Source organism: Berghia stephanieae, chromosome 9, assembly GCF_034508935.2.
Source record: "Berghia stephanieae isolate SIO BIC M18660-M18661 chromosome 9, UCSD_Bste_1.3, whole genome shotgun sequence".
Taxonomy (NCBI): Eukaryota; Metazoa; Mollusca; class Gastropoda; order Nudibranchia; family Aeolidiidae; genus Berghia; species Berghia stephanieae.
Genome location: NC_088368.1, coordinates 1229119 through 1245615, shown reverse-complemented (window position 1 = coordinate 1245615; position 16497 = coordinate 1229119). Strand labels below are relative to the sequence as shown.

Here is a 16497-nt window from a genome sequence, read left to right as displayed (position 1 = left end):
GGTGGGTGGGTATCGCTTTCAAGAACTTATGTCCTTATGTTATGAAATCCTGAGTTTTTGACCAATCAACGATTGCTCTTTTGATAGCTCGCTTGTCAACATGAGTCAGCTCAGCCCTTGATTTATGTACAGGCATCACAGGCGGGATATGTTGTGTAACTTCAAAGACCACGGTTGACCGAAAGCGATGAATAGAAGCCCTACTATGGCGTGGAGAACGAGGTCTTGTATGTATAGTTACATCATATCTCAACAGTCCTGAATTCTTAGTAAGGCTGGACTCACAATCAAAACACGAAATCTGTGTTTTAAACTCTTGAATCAATCGAGTTACATCAGTGCGTTCGTCTCATTAAGAAATGAAAAACGATATATAAATCAAGAACATCGACCGGAAAATAAGGAAATTATCATAAAATTATAAGATTTGAGAAAGCTGTTTTCAAAATCAAATCTATTACAAAAAAGGTTATTTCTAGATCGATTTTTCTGAGACAAAGACAATTTTTCTCCACTTTTCAAGCTGATTCCAACAATGAGGTTTTCAAATTTATCGCAATTAGATTATTTGTCATTTTTTTTTTAATACCCAATTGACTGCTCAGTAATGAATACGTAATCCTTGATGGCTAGCGAGTAGGTGTTAAATCCCTTTCCCACGCAGATGCACACACACACACACACACACACACACACAGACTGAACACACAATGTATGTCTTTCACTTCTGGCCAAAGTTGCCTAATTACAACTTAGACTCGAATGATAACAGCGAGTATGGTGTCAGATTAAACTTCAGTTTTAAAAGTCTAATTCAATTCACACCGTAATAAATCATAATAATGATCATTCTTGATATATTAGAGCATTAAAATATGTAATTCACATTACTATAAAGATATTTTAAATATATGTATTTTGTAATTATTTTAGCGACGATACGAACCTCTTTTAATCGTCGAGCCGAACGATAGGATGCTAGACGACGATAACTCTCTCTCTCTCTCTCTCTCTCTCTCTCTCTCTCTCTCTGTGTGTGTGTGTGTGTGTGTGTGTGTGTGTGTGTGTGCGTCCGCGTGGAAAGGGTAAGCAAAATTTAACACCTACTCGCTAGCCATCAAGGATTACGTATTCATTTCCTGAGCAGTCAATTGGGTATTTAAAAAATAAAATAATGACAAATAATCTAATTGCGATAAATTTGAAAACCTCATTGTTGGAATCAGCTTGAAAAGTGGAGGAAAATTGTCTTTGTCTCATAAAAATCGGTCTAGAAATAACCTTTTTTGTAATAGATTTGATTTTGAAAACAGCTTTCTCAAATTTTATAATTTTATGATAATTTCCTTATTTTCCGGTCGATGTTCTTGATTTATATATCGTTTTTCATTTCTCAATGAGACAAACGCACTGATGTAGCTCGATTGATTCAAGAGTTTAAAACACAGATTTCGTGTTTTGATTGTGAGTCCAGCCTGACTAAGAATTCACGAGCGTTGAGATATGACGTAACTATACATACAAGACCTCGTTCTCCACGCCATAGTAGGGCTTCCATTCATCGCTTTCGGTCAACCGTGGTCTTTGAAGTTACACAACATATCCCGCCTGTGATGCCTGTACATAAATCAAGGGCTGAGCTGACTCATGTTGACAAGCGAGCTATCAAAAGAGCAATCGTTGATTGGTCAAAAACTCAGGATTTCATAACATAAGGACATAAGTTCTTGAAAGCGATACCCACCCACCTGTCAGTGGACAGAACTGATATGATGAAATTAGGGCTCCATAAAATGTTATATCATGGTAGGCTCCACCCTCTATTTCTATTCTGGCGTAGATGTAGACGGCGATAGCATTTCCGATATCATAATGACTAGAAGGCAAAGGGTTAAAGCTTCCAAACAATCCCAATCGTCGTCTATCTCTAATGGGCCCCGTTAGAGCCCCGACGCGCAATCTGTCTACTATTTGTCCTTACGGACGAATATGGCTAGACTTCTATGTCCACCTTCTCCCTCCGTCCAAATGACTTCCAACTTCCCACCACTATCCCAAACTCAAACACTTCAATACACCTCTATCCTAAGCAAACACACGATCATTTAACGTGAACAGGTCCAGACCTTCTTGGAGATTTCTGGAGAGGTGGGCAAATAACGACTGGACACGCCTCTAGCCCACACTGAACCGTCAATGGGAGCGACCGATTGGTGTTATGCGATTAGGTAAAATACTCACAACATCCGTCAGTGAGATATCACGTACCAACACGCAAACTACGTGTAACCTTTATCTTTTATAGTCTGATGGATACAATTTAGTGAGAACTAATCATTAAAATGACTGTCAACAAATAACAACAAGGAGCTGAGTGACGTCAATTTCGATATCAAAGCACAATTATTCCTAACCGTTTCCATCTTCTAACGTGAAAGGCATCTTCGTTCTGAATTGTTCTGACGAGACAACAGGGAAGAAAATTTGATCACGTGATTGTTCGTACAACTTGACGAGTGAAATCGCTGACTTAGACTTATGACTAACCCTAATATGTAAAAAATCCTCAACATCGAGCTAACCCTAGAAGAAAGAAAACCGACCTTCACAAAACAAAATGACGACAGCAAACCAAAACAATGGTCGTATTAGGAAAGTTTAAACTTCCACTAATCTATCAAGGCTTGTTCTAGAAATTTTAAAATGCTACTATATATTGATCACTATAGCAATATATAGTAGCCACTATATATTGATCACTATAGCAATATATAGTAGCTACTATACATTGACAAATTGAATAAATAAACGCATGACAAAAGATCCACGATGAAAAATACAAATTGAAAGACATGCCAGCACGAGGAGCTTTCGGAAGGCCTCCTCTTCGGACGGCTTCTGGAAAGCTTCGGGCATCTCTGAAGGCCTCCGGGTGGCTTGAGAATGCCTTAGATTACCCCTGGACGACTTCCCCTAGGCATCCGGACCTCTTCGGATGGCAATTAGATGTAGTAAGATTGATTGAAAGAAATGTCAGCACGAGGTTCTTTTGGGAAGGCCGAAAGCGGAATTAGAAAGTAAATTTGCGAAAGCATAAAAGTGCCACAAAATGCATTTGCAAGACAAACGGTTAATACTGATATACACATACTAAACTTATGAGAAAATTTAGTTGCGTCAACATCGTCAACAGTCCAGTCATCAAGCAATTTTAACAAAAATTAGATTAGATAGATAGTAGAAGAGAAAGAAAAAGCTAATGCTCATCGAGTACAATTTGGGGATGGATTAGATAAAAATTATTCACCACAGAAGTACCAGTGCCTTTTTCTAACAGACTTGATATATTTAAATTTAAGTTTAGCTATCAATTCTACAGAAATATAGTGCGATGGGTCAGGCGCTCAGCCCCCAACCTCAAAATATTTCCAGCGTAGAACAACAGGCTGGACAGAATAAAGACGATGGAGTATCATGGTGGTGTCGATTGCTCGCTAGATCGACATGTGTTGTAGCAGGAATAAGTAAGTTCATAATAATGTGCTGACGTCTGTAACATTGATGGATCATGAATGAAGAATGACGCGATTTCTATTCTAGTTCTAGTGCCCAAGGCCTTACACACACTACACACCTTACTATCTAGTCTAGTACTATAACCATCACCACTGTTATAACAACCACCTCATCACTATCCCTAACACTACCACTATTACTACAACCACCATATCATCATCATGACATCATTCCTACGGTAGGACCTACCACCAACACCACTTCACTCATTCACTGCTACCACTGCCACATCATCATCCCTACCACTATCACAATCACCACTACTACAACCATTACAACAACTACCACTACACTATCATCTCTACCACTAGTGCCATAACTTACTACCACATCATACCTACCAACAAATCATATGAGTATTTTTAAAAAGTGAAAATGGGGGTGGATGGTTGGTGGCAATAATAAAGTGTTCTTTTATAGCGCTAAACGCTGAAGCCTGAAAACGCTTTACAATATACTTATCAAACCATAAACACACTCGTACCGAGCCAAACAGACACACACACAACAGTCACACACACTAACCATGAATGCTAGTTTTACTAAATGAAATTGACATTCAACAAAATGGAATCAAAAAATAAAACGTATAATTTACTCATCAATAAGAAAATGCCCAGGAAAAAAAATTTGTGGAAAAGATGAGTCTTTAGATTTTTCTTTAAATTTTCTACACTGCCCGAGAGCCTTACTGACAAAGGAAGCGAGTTCCAAATGGTAGGTCTTGCTTTATAAAAAGATCTATGACCGAAATTAGTAAGCCGTGTTTTTGGGGCACTTTTAGTAGCTGGATCTCCGATGACCTAAGCTGGCGAATCGTGGAGTAGGAGACCATAAGTTCTTGAATGTAGCTCGGAGATTGGGAATTTAGTGCGTTGAAAGAAAAAAGGATAATTTTGTATTCGATTCTGGCTCGAACGGGCAGCCAGTGTAGTGTTCTGAGCATAGTTTTTACACTTGTTTCCTCGTGTCGACTAATGCCCAGAGCCATTCTGGCTGCCCTGTTCTGTACCTTTTGGAGTTTGTCAACTTTCCTGTCAGGAAGGTCCATCAACAGCGAATTACAATAGTCGAGGCGTGAAAGAATGAGAGCACAGACAACTGCTTTAAGCTGGTTGGATGAGAGAAACCATTTCATTCTTTGCAATCTGTTTAATTCAAAATTCATGGTCCTCACCATCAGGTTTATAATAATGATAATAATAATAATAATAATAATAATAATAATAATAATAATAATAATAATAATAATAATAATGATGATGATGATGATGATGATGATGATGATGATGATGATGATGATGATGATGATGATGATGATGATGATGATGATGATGATGATGATAATAATAATAATAATAATGATAATAATCTTTATTGTCCAAATAGGCAATTATTGTTAGGGTAGGCACTACAGCTCTTGTAATAGGCGAAAAAAGTAATTAAAATAGTGGTAATAATGATGATAATAATACTGATAGTAATGATGATAATAATAATAAAATAATAATAATAATAATAGTAATAATAATAATAATAATAATAATAATAATAATAATAATAATAATAATAATAATAATAATAATAATAGTAATAATAATAATAATAATAATAATAATAATAATAAAAAAAGAGAAGAAAGAAGAAGAGAAGAAGAAGAAGAAGAAGAAGAAGAAGAAGAAGAAGAAGAAGAAGAAGAAGAAGAAGAAGAAGAAGAAGAAGAAGAAGAAGAAGAAGAAGAAGAAGAAATCGGTTTTAAGCCAGAATTGTTTAGAAGCTAAATAATATGAGATTTGGATTTAGTTTATATGATGATTTCTTGACAATAATTTCTTTACGTACGAAAAGCTACACATATATATATCTGATTATTTCAATTTGACTTCCAGACTTAAAGAGTCGTCCAGTACAAAACCAAGATTCTTGACATTGTATAATCACATGGTACCATTCTCTTAAGTAGATATGTTGCTATCAGTTTTTAAACTTTTGAAATTCCTCCGAATGGTGTCAAAAATTGCTGCGAGACACATTTTGGGTTGCATCTCAGTAAATTTTAATGAAATTCAAATTTATAGATTATAGTTGCATGGGTGGGTCATGATCTGTACTCTGAGAAATTTCCTCCTTTTTGTGATCAGTTATTTTCACTTCTGCTCTTTCTTTAAACTATGGATTGTGTTGAGGTAAGACCTATTCTGAATAGGATTGTCTCTTTTAAGCGTATAGAACGCTGTGGGTATGGCAAGAAAGGATAAAATACCTGGTAGGAATTTTCACTTCTATTAAGGAAATTTTAAGGTTGGATTTCCCTGGACACCCATGACTAATGAGCTCCATCTGCCCAGGTTTGAAATCAGAGTTTTCCCTCTCCTAGGTGAATTGTCTCCTAATGAGACTAATGAACTCCACCTACCGTGTGAATCCCTTGGTCTGGCTCCTCCCCTGCAGACCTGTTCAGCTTGGTTAGACCTGTCAGGGCTCACAAAGACGGGGCAGACCCATTTGAGGGGAGGATTTCCGCATGGTTTTGTTTTTTCACTTCATCATTTTTCGAATCCATCCAACTACATTTTCATGAAAGGATTTTACAATTTGAAAGAAAGTTACGAGTTTGTATCTTGAGTTTTTAAAAAATAAAATATTAAATCAAGCAATAGAATATTATAAGATAAGTTTTTAAAAATGAATAAAATTTGTATTTCGATAAAATAGTTGTCATTTTTTGATGATACATATTTTTTTGTAGATCAAATACATCTGTAGAATTTGAATTTTTGAAATAGAAATTTCCAAACTGAGATACCTACCGTAAAGACAAATGGGTTGTTCAAAATGTTGAAGATTCTCTATGACGTTTTCGTGAATCAAATAGAAATAAAGCAATGCCTCTAGAATTATAACCATCATTAGTACATTGTTCAAAATGTAAACAGATCAAATATACAATGAAACATTTTTGTAAGCAAAATTTGAAGTCAATCCAACTTGTTTTAAATGCTCTAGGCTAAACCGAAAAACAGCTCATATTTTTATTATCTATTAGATTTTTAAAAAAAATTATTGCAGCACAGACCAAAAATTATTTATTTTATTGATTATCGGATTAACAAATTTATTAACAATTGTGTAACCAGAATGAAATGAAATTACACTTTTATTGTAGAAAATAGACATAACTATTTTTGTTGTTGGTTTTTTTCAGCTGCAATAATTACTGGTCTATTCCGACTTCTGACCTTCACCCCTTTGTGTTTGGTGGCTGGTATTTTCCTCATGTAAGTGTTGGACCGTTTATCCATTGCCCTATGACCCTATCAATTGTCATTGTTTATCCATTCCAATGCCCCTATCAATTGTCATTGTTTATCCATTGCCCTATGACCCTATCAATTGTCATTGTTTATCCATTCCAATGAGCCTATCAATTGTCATTGTTTATCCATTGCCCTATGACCCTATCAATTGTCATTGTTTATCCATTGCAATGACCCTATCAATTGTCATTGTTTATCCATTGCCCTATGACCCTATCAATTGTCATTGTTTATCCATTCCAATGACCCTATCAATTGTCATTGTTTATCCATTGCCCTTTGACCCTATCAATTGTCATTGTTTATCCATTGCCCTATGACCCTATCAATTGTCATTATTTATCCATTGCCCTATGACCCTATCAATTGTCATTGTTTATCCATTCCATTGACCCTATCAATTGTCATTGTTTATCCATTGCCCTATGACCCTATCAATTGTCATTGTTTATCCAATGCAATGACCCTATCAATTATCATTGTTTATCCATTGCCCTATGACCCTATCAATTGTCATTGTTTATCCATTCCAATGACCCTATCAATTGTCATTGTTTATCCATTTCCCTATGACCCTATCAATCGTCATTGTTTATCCATTGCCCTATGACCCTATCAATTGTCATTGTTTATCCATTGCCCTATGACCCTATCAATTATCATTGTTTATCCATTCCAATGACCCTATCAATTGTCATTGTTTATCCATTGCAATTGTCATTCAATGACTTCATTTCATTTTTTTACAGTGAACTTGAGCTTTGGAGATTTTATATAGCGCTAAACGTGCCCAAAGCACTTTACACAAGGTCCCTGACAACAGCAACACGTAATATATAGAACCAGACATGATACCTGTCAGACGGTATTACAATTTTTTTCATACAGAGACAATACTGTTAACAGCCAGGTACTCATTATCATTTTACACCTGAGTACGGTGAGAGAATGCAAGTAAAGATCCTTTTCCAAGGACTCAACTATGTCTGAGTGAGTCTTTTTTTCTGTTGCTGTTGTAGGTATGGTAGGTTGTTAGAGGGTTGTTGTGATTCGGGCTTAATAGAATATGTTCATGAGGATGAGGGGAAAGAGAGAGAAAGAAAGAGGGGGAGGAAAAAAAAAAAGAGAGAGAGAGAAAGATAAAATAAGAAAGAGAGAGAGAAAGAGAAAGAAAGAGGGAGAGAAGAAAATAAAGAGAGATAGAAAGATAAGGAAAGAAAGATATATATATATATATAATATATATATATATATATATATATATATATATATATATATATATATATATATATATATATCACGGCGTCTAAACTGCACTATAAATCTGACCGTTTAGTTTCCCGCTGTTCCGAGCGCCGACGTAACCTCACCCGACAGGTAACCGGGGTCAACAGCGGTCAGCCGATATCAATTCCCAGAACGTAGATTTGACGTGCATTGGGTGATACCAATGGATGATTTCCGTACCAATTAACCTCACGATCTTCGTGACGATGCAATTCCACCCAAAATGCAAAGAATTCTCGCAGACCTCCTCTTTCCATCGGTCCAATTTTTATTTCAATATCTCCAGTACTTATTCCACAAGCCGTGATTCAAATTCACCTATTTTTCTATAACATTTAAATAAAATTACTTGTAATTACCTCAGGATTCTAAAAAAACGTTGCTATAAACTTCAAATTTTTTTGGGTGTGATTCACAAGGCACAAGTTTTTCTACGAAATGAGGTAAGTTTCATTTACTCTTCAGTTTTCATTATTTTGTAATAATTATTTTTCCGCGGTAGGTCAGGTAATAATGATATTACCTCTTTAGCCTGGTTCTTGAAACGTAATATTTCGCTGCGGTTTTATTGCTAATTATATTTTTTTTTTTTTTTTAATTCAATGATGAGTTAATTTGATTTTTAAATTGCATAATTTGAATTATCTTGCTAATGTTTAAATTTAAATGACATTGTGTGTTGGGGCTCAACTTAGCTCAACTGCTTGTTAGAATTTTCCTGCCCCCCCCCCCCCCCCCCCCCCTTTCTTTCACCAAATTGGGTGAAGTATTTGGTTTTTCTTTTTCCAAATTTTATGTACGCTGTTATGTATGCGTGGATATGAGAAGTCATACAGAGTGTTTTAGAACTCATTTTATTCATTAATTCACTATATCATTGCTTACATCGCTCAGTCAATTTTGAATTTTCTCTTACAGCATGGACCACACAATTGCAAGTCATAACCAAGCAGTGAATTCATTATGTAGGACATGTGGTATGATTTGTTTAACACAGAAAGAGAAACGTGCCCGCAAGAAACCATTTAAATGTTCAAATTATTCTAATGACATTCTTTTAGTCTATTGGACTGACACGGCATTGGACAAGCAAGGAACACACTCATAATTTATGTGTAAAAAGTACACATTATAAAGCACATTGGACACACGACTCATTAGCTTCTTTGTATTTTCTCATTGCCAAGACGCTAATAATAAATAAATCAACCTTGAAACGGGTTGCACTTGCATGTTTGATATCGACAGAGTAGAATATAACAACAAACTCCAAAACGCAGGAGAGACTTTCAAATCTCATGCACGAGCCACTCACCCTCAGGGATGGTCCTATTGCCTCTGAATTGGACAGAATACCGCATTACACCACAGGCTTACCACAGCAGATCATTCATTGGCAACCACTGCCACAAATACTTACAAGAAAAAGTCTACACTTACAATTATCCAACAAACAAAGAACTGCACCCACGACCCACTCATCATTGACGACGCATGCAGTATTGGATTAATTTTCGACAATATAAACAAGGCCTATAGTCATGTGCACAACTTTATTTCACACACAAAATCGATCAAAGCAGACACAATCCAATATATTCAAAGTGCAATAAAACATTACACGGATACATACAGAAAATATTTTCCAAACAAAATAATCCCAAAACACCTCCTTGAGTACCACTGCATACCACACATCACTCAATATAAGTTTAGACTTAGACTTCTTGGAGAACAAGACACAGTGAGCTGTCACCAAACAACAGCAAAATTGGAAAAAAAGAGCATCCGGCATTATCAATGATATGAATAAAATGCGATTTGTCATCAACGCAATGCAGTTAAAGACCAGCCCCAAACTACACTGACGAGTTTGAATGCTCATAGCGGATATATTTTTGTTGAGGAAAAATACGTTTTTTGTGAGGAGAAGTATCTACATCTTGTCTTTATAATACATAAAATTCAGACAAATCCATAGCAACGTTTTTTTTTCTCTAATTTTTGAAATGTTGCACCCGCTATATTTTTTGTGTAATTTGTTACCGTTCATTGATAACTTATATTGAGAAATCTAGTAATACTATGAAAAAATAAAAAACACACAGTAAAAGTAGAAAATATAAACTTTTATACCAAGTAGTGATATTTCAACTCATTCAATATGGATGTCTCACAGACAATAAAACAAAACATTGTTAAATTGAGTGAAACGGCAATCCCCGTTAGGTAAATTCCTCTCGGTGATTGACCGCTCACCGTGACCGGGTCAGCAGGTGTCAGGAACGGGATACCGTCTCAACTAAACTGTTGTCGTTGTGTACGCTGTGATATATTATATATATATATATATATATATATATATATATAGAGAGAGAGAGAGAGAGAGAGAGAGAGAGATAGAGACTAGGGGTTATATAATGATGATCGTTCCAAGCAAACATATACCATCCGTGTATCGACAAGCAATTTTCAAATGATTTTGTATTGATTTGTTGTTGTTTTAGTTCCCATTGATGGCAGTTTGATTTCACTTTGACTGTCTCTTAAGCCATTTTATAGAAACACGTTAAAAGCCCCTCTTCAATTTTATATTTCTAATTTGACAGGTTACTGGGATTCTCAGCCGTTGTTTTAGAAGCCCCTTGTTGTTGTAGCTTCCTGGATTTTATCCAACCGATTGCCAAATTCAGTGAGAGAAGATCTTACTGGCAAAAAGCTTGTATGTACACAATGTAAGTAGGATGGCAAAAAGCTTGTATGTACACAATGTAAGTAGGATGGCAAAAAGCTTGTATGTACACAATGTAAGTAGGATGGCAAAAAGCTTGTATGTACACAATGTAAGTAGGATGGCAAAAAGCTTGTATGTACACAATGTAAGTAGGATGGCATAAAGCTTGTATGTACACAATGTAAGTAGACTATCAAAAAGCTTGTATGTACACAATGTAAGTTGGATGGCAAAAAGCTTGTATGTACACAATGTAAGTAGGATGGCAAAAAGCTTGTATGTACACAATGTAAGTAGGATGGCATAAAGCTTGTATGTACACAATGTAGGTAGGATGGCATAAAGCTTGTATGTACACAATGTAAGTAGACTGTCAAAAAGCTTGTATGTACACAATGTAAGTAGGATGGCATAAAGCTTGTATGTACGCAATGTAGGTAGGATGGCATAAAGCTTGTATGTACACAATGTAAGTAGGATGGCATAAAGCTTGTATGTACACAATGTAAGTAGACTGTCAAAAAGCTTGTATGTACACAATGTAAGTTGGATGGCAAAAAGCTTGTATGTACACAATGTAAGTAGGATGGCATAAAGCGTGTATGTACACAATGTAAGTAGGATGGCAAAAAGCTTGTATGTACACAATGTAAGTAGGATGGCATAAAGCTTGTATGTACACAATGTAAGTAGGATGGCAAAAAGCTTGTATGTACACAATGTAAGTAGGATGGCATAAAGCTTGTATGTACGCAATGTAGGTAGGATGGCATAAAGCTTGTATGTACACAATGTAAGTAGACTGTCAAAAAGCTTGTATGTACACAATGTAAGTTGGATGGCAAAAAGCTTGTATGTACACAATGTAAGTAGGATGGCATAAAGCGTGTATGTACACAATGTAAGTAGGATGGCAAAAAGCTTGTATGTACACAATGTAAGTAGGATGGCATAAAGCTTGTATGTACACAATGTAAGTATGATGGCAAAAAGCTTGTATGTACACAATGTAAGTAGGATGGCAAAAAGCTTGTATGTACACAATGTAAGTAGACTGGCATAAAGCTTGTATGTACACAATGTAAGTAGACTGGCATAAAGCTTGTATGTACACAATGTAAGTAGGATGGCAAAAAGCTTGTATGTAAACAATGTAAGTAGGATGGCATAAAGCTTGTATGTACACAATGTAAGTAGATGTCAAAAAGCTTGTATGTACACAATGTAAGTAGACTGGCAAAAAGCTTGTATGTACACAATGTAAGTAGGATGGCATAAAGCTTGTATGTACACAATGTAAGTAGACCAGGAGATGCATAAAGCCTTACTTTAATTCTTGCTCGATGCCAGCAGACTTGCCAATGAGTATGATTTCTCATATTTGAAAACGCTTTGAGGTCCAAAATATGATAGTCTAGGAATATTGGCCAAAATATGCTAACAATGCAAAAGTCAGGATTGTACTGAAAGGAGTAAAAATACTAATAGTGTAAGAGTTGAAGTAAGTTATTAAATATAGTCTCCAGCTTGATGTGAGCTTGAAAAGCCAGACAGATGATTGCCAAAGGAATTACAGGGTTTTCCCTCCCTCCTCCAGCTCGGTAAATGTGGTGCTGATGTTGAAAAGATGATATTTTAGGGGTGAAATATGAGATAATGTGTCTAAATAATTCAGGCCAATTTGACCAATGTTTCAAATGGTTGAGGTTCATTGGCAAGTGTGTGTGCCAGGTGTATTTGCCACCATTTAAGTTTTACCCTGAATGTTTTTTCTATTGATTTCCTCAGACCCGCATTCCTTCCTCCCATCATGTGTTTCTCCCTGACTACGGCCTGTGGCAGCGCTCTTTTGATTGCATCTGGGATTATACATGGCATGATAGCTCTTGGTAGAAAGTAAGTGATCTTGTGTTCAATCTCTCTATATTTATATTCGCCCAACTGTGATAGACTGTGATCGGACACTTTTTTAAAACTATGTGATTTGCGTGTTCATGTTTATGTAAAATGTAATACTTAGTATTCTGAAGTCATCGATGGATATTCTCTAAGAATCGTTTGGGGGTTTTTTCGACACACAAACAGTGCAGATATTTTAACAAGAGTCCTGCAGTGTAAAATTTAGTTTGTAGAATCGGGTGATGTTTTTGAAGTCAATCTTGTAGAATCAGAGGTGACTGTTTACAAGTCATTGTAGAATCAGAGGTGACTGTTTTACAAGTCATTGTAGAATCAGAGGTGACTGTTTTACAAGTCATTGTAGAATCAGAGGTGACTGTTTTACAAGTCATTGTAGAATCAGAGGTGACTGTTTTACAAGTCATTGTAGAATCAGAGGTGACTGTTTTACAAGTCATTGTAGAATCAGAGGTGACTGTTTTACAAGTCATTGTAGAATCAGAGGTGACTGTTTTACAAGTCATTGTAGAATCAGAGGTGACTGTTTTACAAGTCATTGTAGAATCAGAGGTGACTGTTTTACAAGTCATTGTAGAATCAGAGGTGACTGTTTTACAAGTCATTGTAGAATCAGAGGTGACTGTTTTACAAGTCATTGTAGAATCAGAGGTGACTGTTTTACAAGTCATTGTAGAATCAGAGGTGACTGTTTTACAAGTCATTGTAGAATCAGAGGTGACTGTTTTACAAGTCATTGTAGAATCAGAGGTGACTGTTTTACAAGTCATTGTAGAATCAGAGGTGACTGTTTTACAAGTCATTGTAGAATCAGAGGTGACTGTTTTACAAGTCATTGTAGAATCAGAGGTGACTGTTTTACAAGTCATTGTAGAATCAGAGGTGACTGTTTTACAAGTCATTGTAGAATCAGAGGTGACTGTTTTACAAGTCATTGTAGAATCAGAGGTGACTGTTTTACAAGTCATTGTAGGATCAGAGGTGACTGTTTTACAAGTCATTGTAGGATCAGAGGTGACTGTTTTACAAGTCATTGTAGATCAGAGGACTGTTTTACAGTCATGTAGAATCAAGTGACTGTTTTACAAGTCATTGTAGAATCAGAGGTGACTGTTTTACAGTCATTGTAGAATCAGAGGTGACTGTTTTACAAGTCATTGTAGAATCAGAGGTGACTGTTTTACAAGTCATTGTAGAATCAGAGGTGACTGTTTTACAAGTCATTGTAGAATCAGAGGTGACTGTTTTACAAGTCATTGTAGAATCAGAGGTGACTGTTTTACAAGTCATTGTAGAATCAGAGGTGACTGTTTTACAAGTCATTGTAGAATCAGAGGTGACTGTTTTACAAGTCATTGTAGAATCAGAGGTGACTGTTTTACAAGTCATTGTAGAATCAGAGGTGACTGTTTTACAAGTCATTGTAGAATCAGAGGTGACTGTTTTACAAGTCATTGTAGAATCAGAGGTGCCTGTTTTACAAGTCATTGTAGGATCAGAGGTGACTGTTTTACAAGTCATTGTAGGATCAGAGGTGTCTGTTTTACAAGTCATTGTAGGATCAGAGGTGACTGTTTTACAAGTCATTGTAGAATCAGAGGTGACTGTTTTACAAGTCATTGTAGAATCAGAGGTGACTGTTTTACAAGTCACTGGGTGGGGTTCTGACCTCCCATAGTGGGCAGGGAGGTACATGCTGTGTCTTCTATCCCCTGTACCCGTTTTTTAATTGCTTTCTGTCTTTGTCTTGGAATGAGATTACTTGGTTCTGTCTTGACCCTGGCCGGAGTCCTTGGCTGGGAGGGAAACAGTCAAATGTATAGTTACAGTTTTGGGAGATGATATTTTTTTCCTTGTAAATCATCTCTCTGTTATGTATTGTTATTTTTTAAACATATGATTTGTAATCATTTGAGTGTATTCCTCTGAATGGGATCTTGTGCTGGTGTCTGGGTGAAACTTTTAGGTGATCTCAAACTAAGTACTTTGATAGTGTGCTCTTGGAATCTACATCTGATCCCTATTTGTTCCCAGTTCCCCTATGTCTTACTCTCTCTTGGGTGCTTTAATTGTAATTCTAGAGTTTCGACTATCCCATTTTCTTCCTTTTTACTGGCGCTAATATGACCTAAATGTGTTGCAAGCGCCGTAAAACCCTTAAAAACATAAAAAACAAACTTTACAAGTCATTGTAGAATCAGAGGTGCCTGCTTTACAAGTCATTGTAGAATCAGAGGTGCCTGCTTCACAAGTCATTGTAGAATCAGAGGTGCCTGCTTTACAAGTCATTGTAGAATCAGAGGTGCTGCTTACAAGTCATTGTAGAATCAGAGGTGCCTGCTTTACAAGTCATTGTAGAATCAGAGGTTGCCTGCTTTACAAGTCATTGTAGAATCAGAGGTGCCTTGCATCTTTACAAGTCATTGTAGAATCAGAGGTGCCTGCTTTACAAGTCATTGTAGAATCAGAGGTGCCTGCTTTACAAGTCATTGTAGAATCAGAGGTGCCTGCTTTACAAGTCATTGTAGAATCAGAGGTGTCTGCTTTACAAGTCATTGTAGAATCAGAGGTGCCTGCTTTACAAGTCATTGTAGAATCAGAGGTGCCTGCTTTACAAGTCATTGTAGAATCAGAGGTGCCTGCTTTACAAGTCATTGAAACGTATTGAAAATGAAAGTTGATGCCAGACTACATAATTTTAAGGATTTTGAAGTGTTTTAAAAATCCTTGTGAAGGTACATTGTTGATTTCTAAAGTTATAGCGACTACCATTTTATCTCCTAAGAATTACGAATTTTTTATTTTCCAATTCAGCAGTTCTGATATACGAGTTCAGGCTAGGCTGTCAACTGTAAACTAAGTGAATTCATTTTCGTCTCCGTTCAGTTCCAATTTGTGAATAACCCGTGTGTCATAGAGGCTATACATTTTTGCAATTTGCTCACAACAAACACATGAAGTATATCAGCACACAAACTATGATACCTAAAACTTTTATATTGCTATTCATTTATTTGTAACAACAAAAGATGAAGTGAGTAGAAAAGTGCCAGAAGACAATAGAGAATAAAAAGTTTTCACGCCAGTGATGGGGTTTGAACCTGCGACCTAATTGGTACGACAACTCCGCCTGGCTGGTGAGAGTGTGACTCTACCGTATGAGCTATCCACGAACCCCAAAAAATTCGTATCAAACTCAGGTCATTCATTACTAGAGCTCTCTCTCTCACCTACTACTGGAAATCGCGGGTTCAACACACACAACCTCCACGAAGTTAGCTGGCGAGCAGTTAAGCTTAATAGCCAATATTCTCAACACAAACATATAACATAGAAACAATTGAGACATTGAGTATGCTCCGGTGTATGGGGTGAATTTTTAATTCAGAAAAGTGAGTGGAGCAGGCACTTATGTTGGTAACAACAAGATATGAAGCAAGAACTAATCATTCAAAAGATGCTCTACAAACAAAAACAAAGAAATTATGAGTATTGTTTCATTTTGCTGGAAGAAATTTTAATTCCCAGATAAAGCGTTCATATTCAGTTCCTGTTCAGTTTGGCAACTGAAAACGAGAGGGGTCACTCACTTTGCTATGATAAACAAGAGACCGACTGCGAGGAAAGGTCAAAACGAGAGCAAAACAGACTTGAAAGGAAAATGAA

At 36.3% G+C, this 16497-nt stretch overlaps 1 protein-coding gene across 1 annotated transcript in view; it reads left to right on the top strand.

The window, feature by feature from the left end:
* Window positions 1–3158: 3158 nt before the first annotated feature.
* The window catches only part of LOC144979446 (calcium channel flower homolog), a 14158-nt gene continuing 819 nt past the window's right edge, over window positions 3159–16497 (top strand). Inside the window, exons 1-4 of the mRNA XM_078926099.1 lie at window positions 3159–3524; window positions 6782–6854; window positions 10790–10915; window positions 12703–12810. Coding sequence (XP_078782225.1) covers window positions 3392–3524; window positions 6782–6854; window positions 10790–10915; window positions 12703–12810 — 440 coding nt within the window. The 5' untranslated portion in view covers window positions 3159–3391. The remainder of the gene's footprint in view (window positions 3525–6781; window positions 6855–10789; window positions 10916–12702; window positions 12811–16497) is intronic.